This window comes from Aplidium turbinatum, chromosome 1 (genome assembly GCF_918807975.1).
Source record: "Aplidium turbinatum chromosome 1, kaAplTurb1.1, whole genome shotgun sequence".
NCBI lineage: Eukaryota > Metazoa > Chordata > Ascidiacea > Aplousobranchia > Polyclinidae > Aplidium > Aplidium turbinatum.
The window spans coordinates 43,396,571-43,417,844 of NC_137472.1; the positions used below are offsets into that span (position 1 = coordinate 43,396,571).

Sequence of the window (21,274 nt, forward strand, 5' to 3'; positions counted from 1 at the left end):
GCTGTCCAGTGTCTAACACTGCAAGGAAAACTTCCATCGATAACATGTCTTTAGGTGATAGGCCTATCCATTGCATTTGGAACTGAACGGCCACTGCCTATTACATCCTCATCGTGCGTTCGATTTTGGACAATTCTTCTTGTGCTTGTTGGTCGGTAATCTGGCACTTGAGTCAGCTTCTGCGCCTCTGACTCAAACTTAGCGAATTGCTCTCTAAAACTCTGTAGGGATCCTACCAAAGAGGCACACAACGCTGAAGCAATGTTGAGATTTTGCCGCTTTGTTTGAAGAGAGGCTTGACTTGCCTGGAAGCGATCTGGTAAGCTATTTCAAAAAACAAAAAACCACTAAGATTCCTATTTCGAGCAACTCCATTTTCTCGAGGAGTTCATTTTCCTGCTGTCGACATTCTGCCTTTTGCACTTGGTCATTTGCAAGTTTCTCCAGTGCCTCCTTTTTGAAAAGAAAACGTTCTTGAATTACCTTAATGGCATCAGCACTTCCGGACCATCGTGTTTCAGAGAGCTTCTTTGGCACTCCACCACCTGAACACTCCAGAACGGACCACCGGAGTGTTGAAGCAGCAAAGAATAGCCTACATAGCCTACAGTAGATATTTTCAACGGAGTCAAAGAACTGAACTGTTTCTGGACACGATTGTACAGCGCATACACCAACTAAATTCAACAAATGACCATAGCATGGAACATATTCTGCAACAGCGCCAATTTTTTTTTTTTGCAAGTGCCTGTCGGCCTATCCGTTATATTTCCCGCTCATGTTGGACGCGTTGTAATAATTCTGTCCAAGGCAATCGGCAAGATTGATACTTTTCTCACTGTTGAGTACTTAATCGAATAATCTTTCAAACAACTAGTATCGTGGGCTCGTGATCTGGCAGTTGCCTCCAGCGGAAATTACCGGTGTTTTAAGCTTACAATAATTAGGAAGGGATAAGACAATGGGACTAAGTAATTTAATCCTACAACTATAATATTTTCCCATGCCATTCCAGTTTGCAAGTCAAAAATTACTTACCAACTATGTTCGACAGTTTTGATGTTTTACTCACCAAGCGCGGGGCCTTGTGAAGCGCGGGACCCGTAGCAGCTGCTACATCTGCTACTATAGTTAATCCGGCACTGAGCTAACGTGGCGGGCAGACAAAAAATGCCAAATGGATATTTACTTGTTTCTATTAAAGTAATGTCCATAATATTCATATTTAGGCTATTGATATTTTATGACTTGTAGTGGGTCTTAATAAATTTTAGCAAAAATATTTCTGAAAAAGCCCGAAAAATAGCAAGTATAAAAAAACTGTAGCGAATGAGTTTTAATCTGCTACAGGGGTGACATCTGGCACCACTGGATGGCTTAGAGTGCGAGCGCAGTCTGACTCGGCGCCGGCGTCATATTACTCTGATATTACGAGTATAGGCTATTAAACAATTATAATAATATTTATTTGCATCAGACAAAACTGTCCATATCCAAAACAACGAAATAATACACCAACTGCAAATGCACAAATAACGAACAACAACGACGAAATAACAACGAAATTTAATAGAACGTGCATTGAACAATGGTGAATCTGATTTTTATCTGGTAAGGTTACGATATATGAGAAATATTGATTATTATGCATTTTGAAGAATAAATTTAAAAAGGTTGTTTAGGAAAGGTTGCCAGTTCCACGGTTTTCATGTGGAATCAGGCCAATTTTGTTTTAAAGTCGCGGTAAAATTTTTACCTTCGCGATTTTTTTGTTTTGTTTCGTTCCATTTTTACCAAAAAAAAAACAGACTTCGGCACCTGTTTTGGCCAAGAATTTCAGACTCCGGCTACGGCCAAAAACCGAGACTTCGGCTCTTAAATCTCCAAAATTCCGGCTTCCGTAGGCTGCACTTCTGGTGTAGGCTAAACGTGAGCACAAAATGGAGAGGAGTCAGGACAGATTTGTTAGTGTTTTTGAACGCAGTTGCTGTGGTTGCCATATTTCTTTTGCAACATTATAATTAAACATTGACCATGTTCAGTTGTTCACCTAATTTTATAACAATTCATTTTTACTTGTATAAGAACTAAGAAGGCTGCTCGAACCACAACACAACACATTAAAAAAATATGCCGCGTATATTTCTCGCTATGTACAAACCACAGATTGCATGCATAGCCACCACATAGTAAAATAAACTATAATTTTGGCAGTATAAAAACCAAATTTTGAGCAAAACATTGAAAACAACAAGCGATGAATTTTTCAGAACTTCAAAACGATTGGATAAAGTGAAAACACGATGCTACAATAAAACTTCTTCACAAGTCTTTGAACGTAGAAAAATGCAGACGGAAGACAAAAACACCATGTATATGAAACAGTGGAGCGACTGGTAATAGCTTGATTTGTGCAACATTATCTTGGGAACTTCATTGCAAAAGGAAATCGTATAAACAGTAAAATATCTTTTTATATAAAAACACTTTTGTTAGACATAAAATGAAGGTAGATATTCAGCAACATGAAGAATAAACATTAAATAAAGATAATTCATTGAATAACTCAAAATGTTTGCCTTTTAACAGATAAGTTACACCATATTATCAACAGTTTGAAGATATTAGGCTGCTATGTATAAGTAACCTTTGTTATAGCACACGACAGCTGAGAATCACGTGCAAAAAGCAAACTAGAATTTTCGATGTGGAGATTTTAAATTTAACTGCCACAAAGAAATTATCACATTCTTTGAATGTACAGGCTATTGATTAATTATGAAAGCAAGATCGATAATGCACATATGTGACACAATACTTAGCCTATCTAGGAGTGTTAGTGAAAACTGTCCTTCTTTTTAAGTTGTAAAACATATTCTCTGCTTCTTCTTGCTTATGAAGCAGCAATTCAGGCAACATCTCCCAATTGTTGTAACCAGAGTAATGTCTTCATATCAGGGATGACAATACTTGTGAATATTTTCAACATCTTTAAACCATCCGATGACATATATTTAGTTCGTGTCACATCAGAGGTAGACAGTGTAAACGTAGCTCCAACAGAAAATCTGATAAGACGGAAGGGGGATTGCAAGTCTTCGATATATGCTTCAATCCATACACCCCAAGCGTAGTCAAGCTTCTTGGGTACCTTTTACAATCCCAGCACACGAATAGAATCAGCGTCTGCTTAACCCTTCGATGACGTAGATGTGAGATTCCGTAAAGGAAATATTGTCCTCACGTGGCAATGCTTTCACTTGAAGTATTTTCCCGTGAGTTTCGAAGAAATTTATGACTCAATAGCGAATTAGCAAAAGGTCTCAGCTGTGGATCACTGTAACAGAAGTGATTGTTTAAACACAATGGCAATGGAGCTTTTAAGTAAACAAGCAATTCTGTTATTGAATCGAAGAAATACCTGAGGCATCAATTTATTTAAACAAAATTTATCACCTGTGTTTATTCATATATCTTACGTTTGCAAACGTTGAATAGACATAAAATTTTGTGTGACCCAAGACGTTATGACATTAACTACGTGCTCTCTGTTTACAAAATCCAGCAAAGCTGGATGGCAGAGGTTTCCACAATGCTCAACTGTTTGCATTGGGAAGTAATGATGACGACCTTGAAAGTGACATCAAAGACCACCGGCAAACATAAAGCAATAGTTACAAGTTGTCAAAAGGAAAGGAAAAGTAAATATTAAACAGATCTGCAAATTTGATATGCTCTGTACGCAAAATCAGACTGGCAATGGCTGAGCAATGTACTTGCAGTATGACATTGCAATACACGGATGAGGTAGCTGTGAAAGATGAAAATACAAGAACACAGGCAACTACTTACTGTCGCAAACACTGCACCACAAAGGATCGAGCAGACCGCGAATGATCTCGGGTTAAACCAGGCATGGGCCTGCCATCACCAATGTGGAACATGGCAGCGATGCTGGACATATCGTGTAGCGGAGGACGGGTGGTGGCCATTTCTATCACTGTGCAACCGATGCTCCTGATGGAAAATCAACAATTAACAAAACTACATACGAGAAGAGGTATTTTTTATATAAGTAGGCCTAACAACAAGTATAGTTCAATATGTAAAGTTTCAGAATTAAAAATGACAAAAAACTTTTGTTGTAGTTGCAATGCCATTGCATTCAGTTTTTGATAATTTACTGGATTTGGTAAAAACTGCCGTAAAAAGTAGGCTATAGAATAAAGCATTATTGGATCAAACCACTATCTTCGCAATATATGCAAACGCCAAACAGCAGGTCGTCGCAGTTCAGTTCCGACACCATAGTAGAAGTTATCCACTCGCTGTACCTTTCCTTCAGGCTATAGTATATCAGACTATAACGAAAACACTAATTCAAACTGACCATATATCTGATTTCGGGCCATGCCCATTGCCGGTGATAACCTCTGGCGCCATCCAGTATGGCGTGCCAACCACGGACTTCAATTGTCGATCAAATGTTGCGTTTCCGCTAGAGGAAGACGCACTGTTCCGTGACGACGAAGCAACTGACCGCTGGTGGAGACGTTTTGAGCATCCAAAGTCAATTAGTTTTATGATTCCATTTGGCAACAACATGATATTATTTCCATTGATATCCCTGTATGTGTATATAAACATGCCAAATTGATTGACCGCTTGCTAAATCAACCAACTTTTTTAACTTGATAGGCTTAGGGTATAAATACATGACAATAGAAAAACAAAAAACAATTTAATCCAGTATTGTAGCATCCGCGTTAAACTTTAAAGGTCTTTGCTGGAGTCGAATTATTCCGCTCAATTTAATTTAAATATGAATGACCACTTTCTATTGTGACCGTGGCTGCCCTCCAGCAGTCTAGTCTAAGGAAACATAACTTTTTAAACTCAACACTTTGCACCCAATAACTACAGCTCACGTTACCATACCAACAAGAAACTAAACAATTCATCGAAGATTGTTCAACTCTCCGCGTGTGACATTACGAAATGCATTCCAAAGACAACACTCCATTCAGGGAAACATTGTCAACGGTTATATAATGGTAGTTGGCTAGAAAAGATGCTTTAAAAACAAGCTGAAGCCTCATAGTGCTATTTTCGATGAGCGAATCTGTGCTAAAAGTATGAGCTATAAGAATTAAGCCTTAGTTGAAGAAGCTTTCTCGTCAAACGTAAATTTTACTTGACCATTTCATAAAAACAAACGGAAATGAACAGCATAACGGACCTATGCACAACACTTCTCTCATGCAGGTACTGGACTCCCTTGAGGATCTGGCGGGTGTATCGTTTGAAAACAACTTCTTGCAACTTTCCAAAGTTTCGAAGAATCGCAGCTATTGAACCGCCAGTAAGAAATTCCATGAAAATACTCACCACGTTATGTTCCAAGCATGTACCAATGAAACTGCAATATATCGCAATCGCTTGATTATGTCATTGGATAATAAAACCACTTACGCAGCACATAAAAAGCAAGACAAGGAGCTCAAAGTGAACACGAGATACAATATGAAAATAATCACAACACGGAATCAAACAATGGCGACAACCGATCGGCTTTGTTTAAATTTGACGTGTCTTGAAAGAATAGCTAACGAAAGCTCGCTTGGAACAAAGAACGTTCGGGGAATATTCTCGGCCTTCCAAAGTGAAAATAGAATTTGAGTCATCGCGTTTTGCACAATTGTGTTCGTTACATCGAGTTGTTGAAGCGCCATTTTTTACACACATATTGCAGAAGTACCTTGTTGTTAATGTGGTGTTGCAGCTTTTGTTTAGCAAACCTTCGTTAAGTTCGCTTGAATACATAAACCTAGGGCAAAAACTACCACGATCAAACTTATATTATTATCTTGGCCACAACAAAAACATTTCGGCGGTTAGTTTCGTCAGTGTAGTCAACAAACCTGACAATATTGGGGTGGCGCATATCCTTCAGTATGTCGACTTCTCGCTGCAAACTTTCAAACTCCTTTTGTGCATCATGGTGGGAAGATATGGAAAGCTCAACCTGCTTGACTGCGATTAATTGGCCGCCGTGCGTCATACCTTGCCACACCTACACAACAACGTTCATCACAGTGCTGGACAAGGTGAATAATAATCAAATAAATTGCTTTCTATCACCTTTTTTAAAAGTCGAACAACACGGACTATGACAAAGTGGGGTTGACTGCAAAACGATTTTTTTTACTGCTAATTTGAAAATAATCTCAAGAATGACAAAACAAAAGTCCCATTGTTAGTTTTGAGAAAGGCAGACTACCTTTCCAAATGCGCCTTGATCTATCAGCGGCCCTTTCTTCCAACCCATGCACTTCTCTGTGTTGAGCTCAGCAATAGATGCAACAGAGGAATAGGTGAAGTAACTTGTCCCGCTGCGTTGAGAGCCACGAGAATCAAGCAGATCCTGGATAATTTATGATTCGTTCATTTAGTACCATTGTAAAATACGCGAATTAAAAAGAGATGCAGAATATCACAATTGATATGAAACTTGTAACTACTCAGCTATACACAAGTGATCATGTGCTATATTTTAGGTGTTACTCCTGCTGAACATTTTTGTGTCGCAGCTTTTATTTTTTGGTAACAAACAACTGGTCTTAACACTGTATTTAGATATAAGCTAAGCACACTGAATCATTCAGCTAGAATGCTCGTTTCAAGCAATCTAATGCGAAGATTTTTCAAAACACGAACGATTAACGAGTATCATGGTATTCTTTACCTTTTACTACAATGCAACTGAAACTCGTTGAAAAACTATGCTAGTGTATGTACGCTGCTTATTGAACGCAGCCTGAGCTTAAATATTTGTTCAAGTTTTCACGATGCACAATACAAGCTACTCTCCCACATCATCAACACAGACTGTTAGAGTTTAACTTGTAAAAAGCTTCGTCATCACTAGCTAGAATACCGTTAGACTATCAATATATGAAATCTCATACGCGATCAGTTTGTGAACCACTGGTGATGATCAATGACGAGTTGTGCCTTTCCAATGCAGACCTGGTCAGCTGCCGTGCAATTTTCGGCGCATGGTTGTCACCACTGCTTGCTGTTACAAGACACATAATGTCACGTATGGCTAAAACCAACGTCAATAAAACTGCTTGTAAACTTTGAGAAAAACTAACAGAATGAGTTTCGTTTTTAGCAGCATAATCGTTGCTTACTTCACAAATGTAGGTACAAACGACCTGTTATAGCCTGATGTTGGAGGTTCGCTGTGGAAGTAGGGGTGTGCACTAGCTTTCGGAATGCAGTTCCCTAGTCAATTGCACCGACAAATTTATCGTTGCACATGACTAGAGAACTGTGTTCCGAAAGCTACTGCAAACCGCTAATACCACAGCGAACCAGCAACATCAGGCTAAAACAGGTCGTTTGCATCTACATTTATAAAGTATGTAAATTTTAGTCTCTTCATATTAGGCTATATTGTAAATAACTTAAACTTTTGACATGATTTATGAAAACCGATTTTGCCACATCTTGACCACCTTATTTGAAAAAAACTAAGCACACCCATATAAACAAAAAGCGTAGCCTACTCATCAGGTGATTAAATCGAAATGCTTATGATAACCTAGTTATGTGATTAGTGATTACTAGGGCAAGCTTTTGTTGCACTAAAAACATGAGAAAGTTGCACTTAATTTTAACAAAAGTTGCATTTATTTATTTACCTTTTTACCATTCATTTACTTCGAAACACTAGACACAACCTGTTTCCGTTTATGCGGGCTTGGCCAAAAGCCAAGTCATACTTCCACTTCTAATTTAGTTCGGGCACTGTCGTGCTTTGCTGAGGTTGTTAAAGTTCTAGCTTGCAAGCAAACTGTTGCGTCATAGATAACATTGAGATGCAGCTAATCCATCACATAGCTTTTGTCATGCAAATCAAAGAAAATAGAACCATGCTGTACTAGAAACAGTTTTATAGCATGTTTTTTAAATCACTCCTTTACATTTTGCTCAATACTTGATAAAAGTTGCAGTAAAAAGTTGCATGAAAAATAGAAAAAAGTTGCAAAAAGTTGCAATATAAAATTCCTACAAACAGCTTAAAACATCATACCACATAAATTCTGAGTATTTAGGAAGCTGCCGGAAGCTGTAAAAAAAAGTTGCAAAAGTTGCAAAAACTTGCCCTAGTGATTACATGTCAAAACAATAGGAAAGCACTCACCAATATTAATACTCCAATCTGACTCAGAGCGAGGCGTGTCCAATTCATCAGATTGCTCTACATGCAAAGTGCGCCTCATGTGTTCAAGCATTTCAACCTCAGAATCGTTATTTGAAAATCCGGAGGCAGCTGAATCCGAGCGCAAATTTTCAAGATCATTTTCATCTGTCAATGTACTGGAAGTGCCAGGTGTGACATTGCCTTCACTCCGGTAAGCTTCGTTGTTGGAAGCATCGAAATGTTCATCGTTAGATTGTCTACATTGCGTAAGGTCAGAGTCGTTGTCTGTCCATGAGTTAATTTTAGGATTGTTAGGTTTGTTTGTATCACATTGGTCAATTTGACTTCCGTCTTCTTGATCACCTTGGACTGTGGAAGTTAAAGTTGAATTAAGAGAACTCTCCTCTTCCGAATCACTGCCCAGTCTCCTTAATATCCTGGCATCCATCTCTGAACGTGGCTGTTGAAGTTGCTTGCGGAACATTTCCAGTTGTGATTCGTTGTTGTCCTCTTCTTCTGAGATGTCGTTTGATATTGTACCATCGTTTTCGTCTTCATTGTCTCCAAAAAAATCTCCTGAATCAAGTAAGTTAAAAAACTCAGCTTCTTCGTCACTGCTGTCGTATCTTGGTGGTTCGTTGTTTGCAAAATTCGAAGCATTGTCTATTTTAACATTTTCTTCGTCACATTCAGGCATATCGTCACCTTTGGTGGATTCAACAGCAGGGTGTTCAACGAAATTATTTAGTCTTTCCTCCCAAGCCGTTCCTTTCACTAAAAGATCGGATGGAAGCTCTGCGACATGTTTTGATGCTAAATTGTTGTCAAGGTTTAAACTCAGTGCGGACATGGAACTATCAGGCCGGGGGTCAGAACGACGAGACGAGACATCTCCTGATGGGTGAGCAGATGACGGACTGAAACTTGTCGTCGTCTGTTGCGGTTCTTTATCATGGTTGGAGAAATTGCTGTTATTGTTGTTAGAGTTCATGTCAGGCTGTGAAGGATGCTGATCATCTTTCTCCATCTCAGGTATATCTGGTAAACCAGTCGACAGGGAATGCACTTCATGGATTGGACTCAGTTTTCCGTAATGATGTGAATGCGCAACCTTATCGACTATTGTTAACGAATTTTCACTACTTGAGTCTGGTTGCTGTAAGTCACTCACACGTGACTGCTGTATTTCGATATGATCAGGCTCCTCGTGGCCGATAACGAGTTGATCAGCATTTTCACTTTTGGAAACAATCACGTGCCACGACAAGCCGGATATCAAAGCTTGTTTTTCCGTATCCAAGTCAAATGGGATGTCATTGTCTTCTTCAAGAGCACCTTCTTTCGTTTTCGATTTCTGTCGCTTGAGACCCTTGGCACGATGCTCGATGGACAACCCGGCAGACATAACTCTTGACTGTTTTTCGCTGCTGTCACAACTTCCTTTCAATTTCTTTTTATTAGCATTCTTTTTATCTTTGGTGTTACGCAAAAGAGCGGAGGATAATTTAGGAGATCTCTTCTTTTTGTCAAAGGCAGTTTTCGATCTTTTAGGTAACAGAACCGGCTGTTTGGTAGCACCAACCTTTTCTAAAAGAATTTTTTCAGACGGGGAAGGAAAGGCTTCAACAATCACAGGTGTTTGAACAGCATTGATATTGTAATGCTTTCCTGTCAAATTCGATTGAAGCACACCTTTTCTCCCAACGGAAGTTTCACCATCGTGTGGAAATACATTTTGACTTAGACTACCTGTAGTTGCTGGTCTAGCATCTCCGCTGCTTTCACTAGTTGCCTTCTTTGTTTCTAATCGATCTTTATTGTCCACCGAGGTCGAGTCTTTAAAAGTTTGATTTGAAATTTGACTCTTTGTGCTTTGTTTTATTTCATTGGAGCCATTGCTATTGGCATTTTTTGTCTTTGCCTTATGAATCCCTTCATTGCTGCCACTGACCGAAAGACTTTGTGTTTTTTTCGTTTTCTTTGTATTCGTTGACCGCATTTTCGTATTTTTTGTAGATTTATTTCCATTTTTAACTGCAGCTTGATCCTTGCTTTGATCCAGTTGCTTTTTGGAAGATTTTGTGCCGAACTCCTTTTTAGTGAAACTTTTCGAAGCTTTTTTAACATTCTCTTTAAACATCAAGTCGGCGGCGCTTGCGGTTGCTGGCTTGTACAAACGATTCGTGGCTTCGGCCGCTCGACTGCTTAAAGGTTTCGACTTAGCTTTGTTCTTATCAGAAGACTGAAATGTCGCACTACCTGTATCAACAGAACCAGTTTGCTTTTTTAAATCTTTTGTGGTACTTTCTTCAGCGTTTAGGTTGATGGTGATTTTGATAGCATCGTCCTGTTCAGGAACATGCAGATCTAATGATGTAGGTGTTTGATTTTTTAAAGGTTTTTCTTCTGCTGAAATTATTTCGGAAACGCCGCTAAATTTTTGTTTAAATTCTTTCTCTATTTTCTCAGAAGACTTGGATGAAACAGAATCTGGTGAAACTGCTCCATTGGAAAATGCAGTGTTACCTTCCTGCACAGGATTCTGATGCACATATCTTGCTTCAGCATGGTTTCGTTCATTTGAGGTAGAATCGCCTTTGGATCCAGAACTGATGAGTTTTTTTTCATTGAAAGATTTGGATTTCCCTTCATCTTGTGGTTTGGTTTGCAGAACCGAAGCGCTTTTCGGTTTTCGTTGTCGGATAGGAAAATGTTCTGTTCTTAAAGCAGGAACTAATACTGCTGAAGAAGCAGTTCTAATTTTTTTTGCCTCTTTATTTTTTTTGTTAGCTTCCTTTGCAATATCTTTTGCGTGGGTCGGTGTAGAAATACCAACTTTATCGTCAGGTGACATTGCATTCACCAAACTTTGGAAATCAATCACTTTTGGCTTTGTTGCTTCTGTGGGGCTGTCAGTTTTGTTTATCAAAGGAGGTGATATACTTTCCTTTTGCGACCACTCATCTTGTAACTCTCCCTTCTCCAAATCAATATCTTCCTTTCCTTCTGATGCATCTACAGAACGAACAGTGTGACTCCTCTTATCAGGAGCTACAGGAACGTGGTTCTCAAATTTAGCTTCCATGTTTACTTCCTCAGTCGAAGAAGGTGAAAGTCGGTTTAACAATGGAGACAACTCTGCGCTCTCTGACAAGGGTTCAAGAATCGAGTTTCTATTGCGAATCCCAAGAGGAGGAGGAGATATAGAAAGAGGAACCGTCAAATCAGAGTTGTAATGAGCCTTGGTGCTGATAGTCAGCAGTGGAGACGGAGAAAATCTTGACAAATGATCAGATTCAGCAACTGATGCTTCAAGATCAGCGTCATCGCTACTCATAGTTGCTTTGTTCAAAGGATCAAGACGGACGTTCGATCTGGACTTTCGAGGAGAGTAGTACTGGCTAAAATACGGTCGTCCCCCAGTAGGAGTTACGCCTGAAAACAAATAGGACGATAAATTCAATGTTTCAACTTTGCAACCAGCTTTAGTTCATTTGGAGTTGATACTTGTAGGTGCCAACGGATTCATTTCGCAAACGTAAATTTATTTCAACGAAGTATGTCAATAAATTTCTAAAACCATGCAAAAACTTAACTAGAATATGAAGTTACTTTTTCAAAAAAACGATTATTCTTATTCTAAGCTAAATTCCAACTACACATCCTTGAGCTCCCTCGTGTTAAATGTATGAAGCAAAAAAGAAATAGGCCAATAAACAAACTTAAAAGGGGAATCTAGGAAAGAAAATAGAATACTTATAGCTTGAGAAGATTTTTGGCAGGATCAGGAACGATATTTTTTATTAAAAGTTAGTATTTTTATCAAAAGTATGGAAGTGAAACCAACACAAAAATTCAAAGTACTTAATCTATTTCTTGGAGTTGGGAAGTCATCATTTTCATATGGCGTAGAAGATCTTGATAGAGATTGCAACAACAATCTGTGAGATTAAAAGAAACACTAAAATTGAAAATATAATAAAAACAAGTTGAATTGAACAAAACCAGTTCATTTGAATCATTTATCGGCACTTCGGCAGTCGAGTGTAGCAAAAATTGAAAAACGATAGACACGTGTTTTGCCTACAAGACTGGGAATTTTTTTGCAGCGCACCATTATTTTATGACACCTAGTTCTCAACCGCTGCATTTGTCAGTTAATTGAATCTCTATCTTTGTGGAAAGAAAACAACTATACTAACCAGTTTGATTAATTTTACATCACATACCCCACGGTTTGACTAGAGCTTTGATCAACACTTGGTAGCAATATCTTGTTCGGAGTGGCAACTCTTTCTTCACCAGATTCGTCCACAGACAATAGTTTTTCAACTAAGCACAAAAAAAGATTAAAAGGTGCTTGTAAATTCAAACACAGACAACTTTCAGCTGTCAAAAGCTGTAACAAGTCTCCAACAGCATTCTGTCAGTACCGCATATCAATAACAATAGTGTAGAAATAGAACATAAACATTAAACAAGTTATTGTTTTATAACTGAAAGTAGTTGTTTAATTCAACATTATACCGGAAAATACTATAGAACTCAAACAATATGGTATGAAGTAGGCATATGGTTATATAGTTCTACATAATCAAATAAACTAAACTAATGTGCATAAAATTTTGAAAAATATACATGCCTAACTACCTTTTGGATTTATTAAATCCTTTTTTATATTAGGTGTGCTCATTGATCGCAATTTTCCAAGTTTCTTGGGACCTTTATGTGTTTGTGAGTTGGATTGCCGTGGTGTTGATAATTGCTTAATGAAACAATTACAGTTGTCAAAACAATGCTTACGATGCTTTCATTGATTTAAAACTGTGCAATATATCTGCAGACACACAATAAAAGTAATACTTGACACAAAATAGAGCATTGAAAGATGAATTTACAATCTACATACTCAACTGCAAGCATGTTCAATGCAAACAGAAATATTCTCATACAATTATATGACATTATTGGCTGTGCAATAAATAAACTGTTTGAAAAGAAAAAAATTGCAAATGATAAAGTTAAATTACACTGGTCAGTGGTCAATATAATTTATATAAAACCAACTTTCTGGTGCATGAACAAAATTATTGTTTTTAGGGTAAATTTCGATCGCTGGGTTCGAAAATAAAGTTTGTTTTTGAGTATAAAATTTTTTTTTTTTCACTGCAGCCATCACACTTTAAAGTGTGATAGCTGCAGTAAAAAAAAATTGACACGGTATGCGAAAACGGACTTCACTTTCGAATCCCCCACCCTCGAAAACCCACAAAACCCTTCTTATCTTTGTAGCACCAAAAATTGTGTTGACCAGTGTTATCTATAAGTAGGACCCAATTTATTAAAGCATAACAAAAAATTGAATGTAATGTACAAAAACCTTTGTTTGAATGACACTTGACAAGTTTTCAAAAAGTTGAGCATTGTTGTTCAAAGAAATTTCTGGGGTTGAAAGTGCACGTGATCGGTTTGTTTTAGGTGATGAAATCAGAGGCTTTTCATTTGACAAATTGTCTTGTGTTCTGAAAAAACCACAACAATGAATTGCAAAAAAAATACGATGTATCCAAGAAACATAAGTAAAAGTTCTCTGTAGGCAACTTAAGAAAATGTCTATTTATCGTTTTTGGCTTTTTGCCCGCTACTAGAACATATAATACACAACAATTACAAATACAATATTATAGATAACATAAAGCAGCAAAGAGACATTATGTTATTGAGTTAGCTGTTCCCGTTATTTTAGCAAATCAGTATCTTGAAAAACACAGCTTCATGCTCTGGAGTGATGTCGAACCGATGTCCCTTTGAGTGTCATGCAGACGTTACCACTTAGCCAATAAGTCAGTAACATATTTATACATAGACTCCTTAAGTAAAGGACTGGAATGTTGCGATCTCGGGGTTTGTAACTTGAGTCTGAGAGATTAACTTGAGTTCTGGGCTGAAATGACTTCTAGAGAAGCTAGAAACACACTCTTGGATTCCATATTAGGGTTTTGGAGGATGGCGAGTTCAACAGTGTTACTTTCAAAACCATCTGTGGTCATTTTTAAGGTTAAAATATTATATTTTAAGGTCAAATTACAGAATTTTGGTCATTTTTGCCCATTTTTGCGTCTAAATCGTAAAGCAAAACTGTTTGAAAGAAGTCTGTGACAAAATATGCTATTACATAAACATCATATGTATTTCTCAACACTATGGCTATTATCTAAAGGAGTCTATGATTACAATATAATACACAAACTGACAATACATAACAAGATGACACCATAATACAATGTCTATCACTAGTTGGAAAGCTTTTCTTGCCTTCTGAGGCATCCCAAAGACTTTTCTTTGTCACTTACATTGAGGACATAAGCTTTCAATAGAATGTTAGCTAAAGTAGTACAAGCAGCATTATTACTAGCTAAAGGTGCATCTACAAATGATAACAACTCAGCAAAATGAAACCGGCAACGCATTTCAGTCTTGTCATGCAAATTACAGCTATGATTTTAGTAAATTGTCACGTCACAAAAGCTTGGAACCGCAATGTTTTGCAAGGGCATATAAAATCCCAAAAATATTTCCCAAAATAAATAAAAAAAACTTCAAAGAACTTACGCAGTGTAGAGAAAATTTCTTACACAATAGATGCAATAGGTGCACAATATCATATTTCGTCGCAGACTTCTTTCAAACAGTTTTGCTTTATGATTTAGACGCAAAAATGGGCAAAATTCTGTAATTTCACCTTAAAATATAATATTTTGACCTTAAAAATGACCTCAGATGGTGTTGAAAGTAACACTATTGAACCAGCCATCCTCAAAAACCCTAATATGGAATCCAAGATTGTGTTTCTAGCTACTCTAGAAGTCATTTTAGCCAGGACTCAAGTTAATCATTCAGACTCAAGTTACAAACCCCGAGCATGGGAGGTTCCAGTCCTTTACTTAAGGAGTCTATGTATTTATATGATATTAATTTTAGTGCTTTGTTGTGACATCACTACACTTAGAAATCACCATACCAAAGTGTTAAGATAGTTTCTATGCTGTTTGAATAATACTCTATTCAACGTTTCTTCATAAATGAGATTGATTTGATTACTAGACATCTCAAGCAAACAAAATTAATAAGCAATAACCCACTTTACACACTTGCTTTTTTTCATTAATGCTACAAGCGTTGTTAAAGAATTAATTGCATCAATTCAATCAGTAAGTAGATGGTTTATGAAATGCCATAAATAGTATATCACAGGTGGGATGGCTCTAAACAGGTAAGGTGCTTCCTTTGGGGTCTCAGCAGATCAGATGTTTCCAATAATGCAAACTTGGTAGTGGTTTTAAACACCTGGCTTAAGCTGGATTTTGAAGAACAATACTCGCCTCTACCCAGGACATGATAAATTGAGTGGGCGTATCTACTGAAGGAAAAGCAGCCAAAAGAAAGGGACTTCATCATATTCTCATTAGTAGTTAGACTTAGTATAGGGTAATAAAATTTGATTGATCAAATCTTTATCTTCAAACTGGGAAAGCTTCTTTGAAAACTTAATATTGGATTGGTACGTTCATATAATATAGTTGTAGATGCTTTAAACTGCTAATGCAGGGATTGCAGGCCGAGTCACCAAGTTTGACAAACTGAAGTTTCCAATTGTTAAAGTGTAATTGTCAGGGTGAACATGACAAACCTTAACTTCTCATTCCCAGCGGGTGAGTAACCGAGTATAGGACCTTTACCGACTTACCTAGTAGGCTATATCAGGGGTGGGCAAACTACGGCCCACGGGCTGCACGCGGCCCGCGAGACCACTTTATGCGGCCCGCCGGTACTTGCAGAAACTCCTACTCATCACTTATTGTTTTAATTAAACAGGTTACATGACAAAATATTATTCCCTTTACGAGTGCGTTTTTCTCTTCACTTTCAGTGCGTACCAACATAGTTGATGAAGAGTGGAGGTTGGACTTTAGGTTTGCCATTGATATCATGGAAAAGTTGAACGAATTGAATGTAAAACTTCAGGGCAATGGTTTATTTGCACACGAGATGTACGTCCACGTTAAATCATTCCAAATGAAGCTGTCATTGTTCCTCAGACAAGCTGGTAACAACAGGTTTTGTCACTTTCCTTTGCTGAAAGAAGCAAACATTTCTGGTAAACTTGCAGCAAAGTATAAAGTTCAGTTGGATATCTCGGCTATCGAATTCGGCAGAAGGTTCCAAGACTTAAAGAACCTGGAACCGCAGTTTAATATGCTCAGCTCTCCATTCACTACAGAAGTTTATTCGGCTCCTGAGGATTTACAGCTGGAACTGCTGGACTTGCAAGCAAATAATGACTTGAAAGAGAAATTTAAGTCAGATTCACTGCCTGACTTTTACAAGTCATTGTCTAACGATTTGTTTTTAAACTTAAAAAACTTTGTCGCTAAGTTTTTGACACTGTTTGGATCCACATACATATGCGAACAATCATTTTCTTGTTTAAAAATAAACAAGTCGAAGAACAGGTCTTTGCTAACAGACACCAACTTGCATGATGTTATGAGGATTTCTACCAGAAAACTTGCTCCCAATTTGCAGAAGATTGTGAAAAACTGTGAACAGTTGCACAAGTCTCATTAACTTTTGTGATGATGATTGCATAGCTTTAAACGTACCGTAACTGAGTGTGAAATACAAAATTGTGTTTAATATGAATATGCGTTTATTTACACACAGGGTAAATTTTCCTACTTTGTAGCCTAATGAGAGTGTGCGGCCCGCCGGCTGCAACATTTTTTCAAATGTGGCCCTCAGTACAAAAAGTTTGCCCACCCCTGGGCTATATAATAATGCAGTAGCCTACTATTTTAATAAACAAAAACTATATACATTCAAAATTCAAAGTATTCAAATTCATTCAAAACTGCAAGTTAATAAACAAAAACTGCATACAAAATTGATGAATTCAGATTATAAAAATAGTCTATCAGCCTAACAGTAATAAATTTATCAACAAGCACGTACCTTATTCGGAACAATTGTTTTTCACTTGAAAATTGTGCAATTGGCATTTGAAAAGAACCTTCTCCATGTAAGGATTTTCCATTTATGTCTAAAGTATCAATATTTTCTTGTTGCATTGTTATGAAATTAGAAAACATCTAAACAATATGGGGTGTCAACAGAAATTGACATGATCTTGGGTGTGACGTTGCGATTCTATGCAAACTCTGACAATGGTTAATAGGCCTAATAGCAACAGTCACTAGCCTAACTTATTACAATTATTCTTAGGCCACCGATCAAGTAATTAAAAGCAACAGTTAGCAATACCATTCTACCAAATTTTACTATACGCAACCTGGCTTTGTTAGTTAGTGCAAGGAAGTAAAGCCGTGCACTAACTAACTAATATTAACCGGGTTGTTTATGCAAAATTAGTAAAATTTGCTTTTTTGCAACATCATTGATCAAAAATTTCATTTTTTTAAGTACGGCACACTAAAAGTGATTTTAATCTTCAAGATCACTTTTTTGGTGATCTGATCTTGATCTTCAAAATCACATATTCTGGTGATCTTAATCTTTAAGATCTGTAATCTTTAAGATCTTAATCTTTAAGATCACCAAAACTGGTGATCTTTCCCACCTCTAGGTGTTAAGAATTGTAGTAGTTACTGTAAAAGTGAAAACAAATTTAAATTACAATATATCTGCCTCGATAGCTCAGTTGATTAGCGCGTGACTTTGTCAAGGAAGAAGTTTTAAGGTCAAGCGATGTTGGTTCAACTCTCGGGGTGTGCACTTCAGCAATGCACATTAAGGACTGCTCTCCATTCAGCGCCATGAAATGGATGGAATAATTCCTCCACAACAACAGCTCAACAATTGGAAAACTTCCCCTCATCTCGGTGACTGCACCTGCGTCAGTGGTCAAAGCCTTTAAGTATCCTGCCAAAGACACGGCTGCATACTGTTGAGTAATGTCGAACCAGTCCCCTTTCGAGTGTTATACCAGTGCTCATCACTTAACTATGCATACAGCTCATTTAGAGCTTTTAGCCCTCCATTTAGAGCTCAGTCAAATTAGTTTTTATTAAAGTTTAAGAAATGTGCATTAGGCCAAGGCCATAAAGTTTTTTTTATCAAAAACTAAGTAGGGGAGATGTGGGACCTTTCGGACAGCGGCATATTTCTGATACCACGTGACTGTGATGCGCTCTTTTTCTTCTATGGATCCGAGATTTCATTCTTTATCAGACCACATGTTTTTGTAAAGATTAAGCAAGAGATGTAAATTTATATTAGAGAAAAGTGATTTTCATGCTTCAAAGTAAAAATAGTGAACCAGATACTTTTGGAGTTTTGAGACATTTTTTAAATATTCTTGTAACTTTATTTATGCTGTTTGGTTAAGTTTGTTTAATGGTTATGGAAGGAATAGCGTTTAGATACAAACGCCTTTCTTACTTCAGAAAATTTTGTAAGTTTGATCAAAATGGCTGTCAGGGGACTTTTCGGACATGATAAAGAGACACTATCCGAAAGGTCCCCACTGTTCCAAACGTTCCAATAAAACAAGATGTAAGAATGCAATAATCACAGATAGCCTACTCCAGAAAAAGAAATTATTCTTTCACGTCGCAAAAAGCTGCCGGCAAAACCCCCAAAAAGAGCTGTTTCTTCCAGCAGTGAACGTGATATATTTGTACACTTATCATCGGACACTGTAAGTGACGATGATTCTATTAAGTGGAATAAGTGAAATTTCAGGTAGCCCAACTTCTACAGAGTACAAGGTAGAAGTTGGAGATTTTGCTGTCATTAAAGTTTTTTTATCAGAGGGAAAACAGAAATTTTATTGGAAAAATCTATGCAGGGCCTGATGAAGATGGTGGATTCTATGCATATAAATTTTGTGAAGCGATCACAGAAGATCAAAGACGGCTTTCACTTTACTGAAGAAGTAGATGCAGCATCAGTTACGTTGAATGACATTGTTAAAGTGCTTCCCAAACCATCCCCAGTTGCCACTACAAAACGACTACATGAAGTTTTTAGGTTTGGGCATGATCTGGCTTTGTATGAGTTGTAATAAAATCGTGTTCTGAAGACGATTTTTGTATAGCCAATCTTTACAGTTTTTGTAACATCGGCAATTGTTAAAGCTGTAAAAATATTATTTTATGATATTTTACTTCATTTTTTTATGTCCGGAAGGTCCCCACCCTGTGTCCAAAAGATCCCCACAGGTGGGGACCCTTCGGTCATTTGAGTCTTCTTTTTCATGTATAAATAAAATAATTATTATTATTGGGAATCGCTGTCTAGTGTCTATGGGTCAGTATGAGTTCGTTATAAATGTAAGTAAACAAAAATACATAAGAACATTCAACACCGCTTTGAAAATTAGAAATAAAAAGAGTTAGGTCAATTTTGTCCGATAGGTCCCACATCGCCCCTACACCTATGCTATAGAAGCCTGTATTTCTAGTCAAGTCAATTTATTTTGTTTCAATAATAGCAAGTCAAGTCAAGTCAATTTATTTTGTTTTAACAGCGCCATATATTAACAAATAATCAGAGTAAAATGTAATTGTCAAAACAATGCATTGTACAACTGTTGGTTAGATTATGGCGCAATCAGGATGGTAGCGAAAGACCATAAGCAGTCATCTAGTCAGCCACCACCCCATCACAGTAAATCTAACTACACATTCATACACACTAGTGTGCAGAGGCAGGCACACTACTTCATTGAATAAAAAGGGTTCGCCACCGAGATTGAAAAACAACTACTGTTGGTTTGAATCTGCATTCTCAGACTGAGTAAGCCGAGGATGAAGATTCAAACCAACGACCAAGAATTGACCAACCACCAATAATTAGTGATTGTGTGCTATAATAGGCTACAGCACTTGCGAAAGTTTTCCTGAAATAACGAAGAAAAACGTGGATACCACGACCGAATTGCAACAATTTTTATGTGAAGCATACAAAAACAGGGCAATTTGATACTAATAACTGTAGAGAACAAAGATTAATAAGTACGATATGATGATATAGGCCTACTGTAAAGGTAAGTTATCCTTTGTATTGAGCACTTAAGGTACGCATGTATATTCATGTAACAGTATATTCATGCACCACATATAAACAAGCAGAGTAAATAAAAAGAAAAAAAATACATTGTAAGTAACAGCTGTTGGTTAGATTACAGCGCAATTAGGATGGTAGCAAAAGACGATAAGTGGTCATCTAGTCAGACACCACCCCTATAACGACAAAATCTCACTAACACATTCATACACACAGAAGTGCAGAGGCAGGTACGGTATTCGGTAAAAATAATGCATTTAGCCACTGACATTAAATAACAATTTACTGTATAATGGTCAATTGCAACATGACGATTTAAACTTTACTGCACGAAAAAATCAATAGTGACCAGTTTTCAGAACTTTTCACTTTGAAAATTTAAAGACTCCCTAAGACGAAAGGTTCAGGAAACCAGCTTAGTGTCTAGTGTGATTAGATGAGATCAAGAAAAAAAGAAAATGGGAAAGAAATTTTGTTTTTTGTTAACATCTTTGTTGTTGTTTTTCTTTTATCCTCTCGCATTAACTTTGAAGTCACATTTTCTAACTTAACAAATCTCCTCACAGGTTGAAAACTCTGATCTACTTAGATCTTTTTGAGCAAAATATTGTTTATGAATAACCATTGGACCATGACCTAGCAACCAAAATATGTTACAAATTACAAAGGTTGGCCTTGAGTGACCAATGGGAAAACATTTTGTTTTCAACAGAAATGGCTTAGGTTAATTTTCAAAACTAAAAGATTTAAAAATTTACAACAAGACCCTTGGCCCCAGGGGCTCACACGATGAAAAGGAAGGAACTGCAGACTGCTAACATTAAGAACTAAGCAAAACAAGCAAACAAAGAGCCTGCAAAATGACACTGCTGCTACAATAACCTACTTTTATGAAGAGAAACGCCCGACTCAAGATCACTCAGGGTTGGTTCAACTCTCGAGGTGTGCGATTGAACAATGCATTTAGCACTGCTT

At 37.3% G+C, this 21,274-nt stretch overlaps 1 protein-coding gene across 1 annotated transcript; it reads right to left on the minus strand.

The window, feature by feature from the left end:
* Positions 1-1,586: 1,586 nt before the first annotated feature.
* Positions 1,587-17,357, minus strand: LOC145766093 (uncharacterized). The gene is made up of 13 exons (XM_082577755.1): positions 17,225-17,357; positions 13,593-13,734; positions 12,860-12,977; positions 12,442-12,544; positions 12,077-12,153; positions 8,213-11,647; positions 6,969-7,078; positions 6,281-6,424; positions 5,922-6,073; positions 5,240-5,419; positions 4,391-4,627; positions 3,853-4,017; positions 1,587-3,337 (listed from the first exon to the last, which is right to left on the minus strand). Exons 1-13 carry the CDS (start codon positions 17,338-17,340, stop codon positions 3,241-3,243), a joined length of 5,076 nt encoding a protein of 1,691 aa, XP_082433881.1. The 5' UTR covers positions 17,341-17,357; the 3' UTR covers positions 1,587-3,240.
* Between the last annotated feature and the right edge of the window lie 3,917 nt (positions 17,358-21,274).

What these genes read in the sequence shown, in the direction of transcription:
- LOC145766093 (XM_082577755.1), bottom strand. Translation starts at nt 17,340, where the DNA reads ATGCAACAAGAAAATATTGATACTTTAGACATAAATGGAAAATCCTTA. An exon ending in CAAGTGTCATTCAAACAAAG is followed by an intron (nt 12,978 to 13,592) that starts GTTTTTGTACAT and finishes TGTTTCATTAAG; the next exon opens with CAATTATCAACACCACGGCA. An exon ending in TTTAATAAATCCAAAAGGTA is followed by an intron (nt 12,545 to 12,859) that starts GTTAGGCATGTA and finishes TTTTGTGCTTAG; the next exon opens with TTGAAAAACTATTGTCTGTG.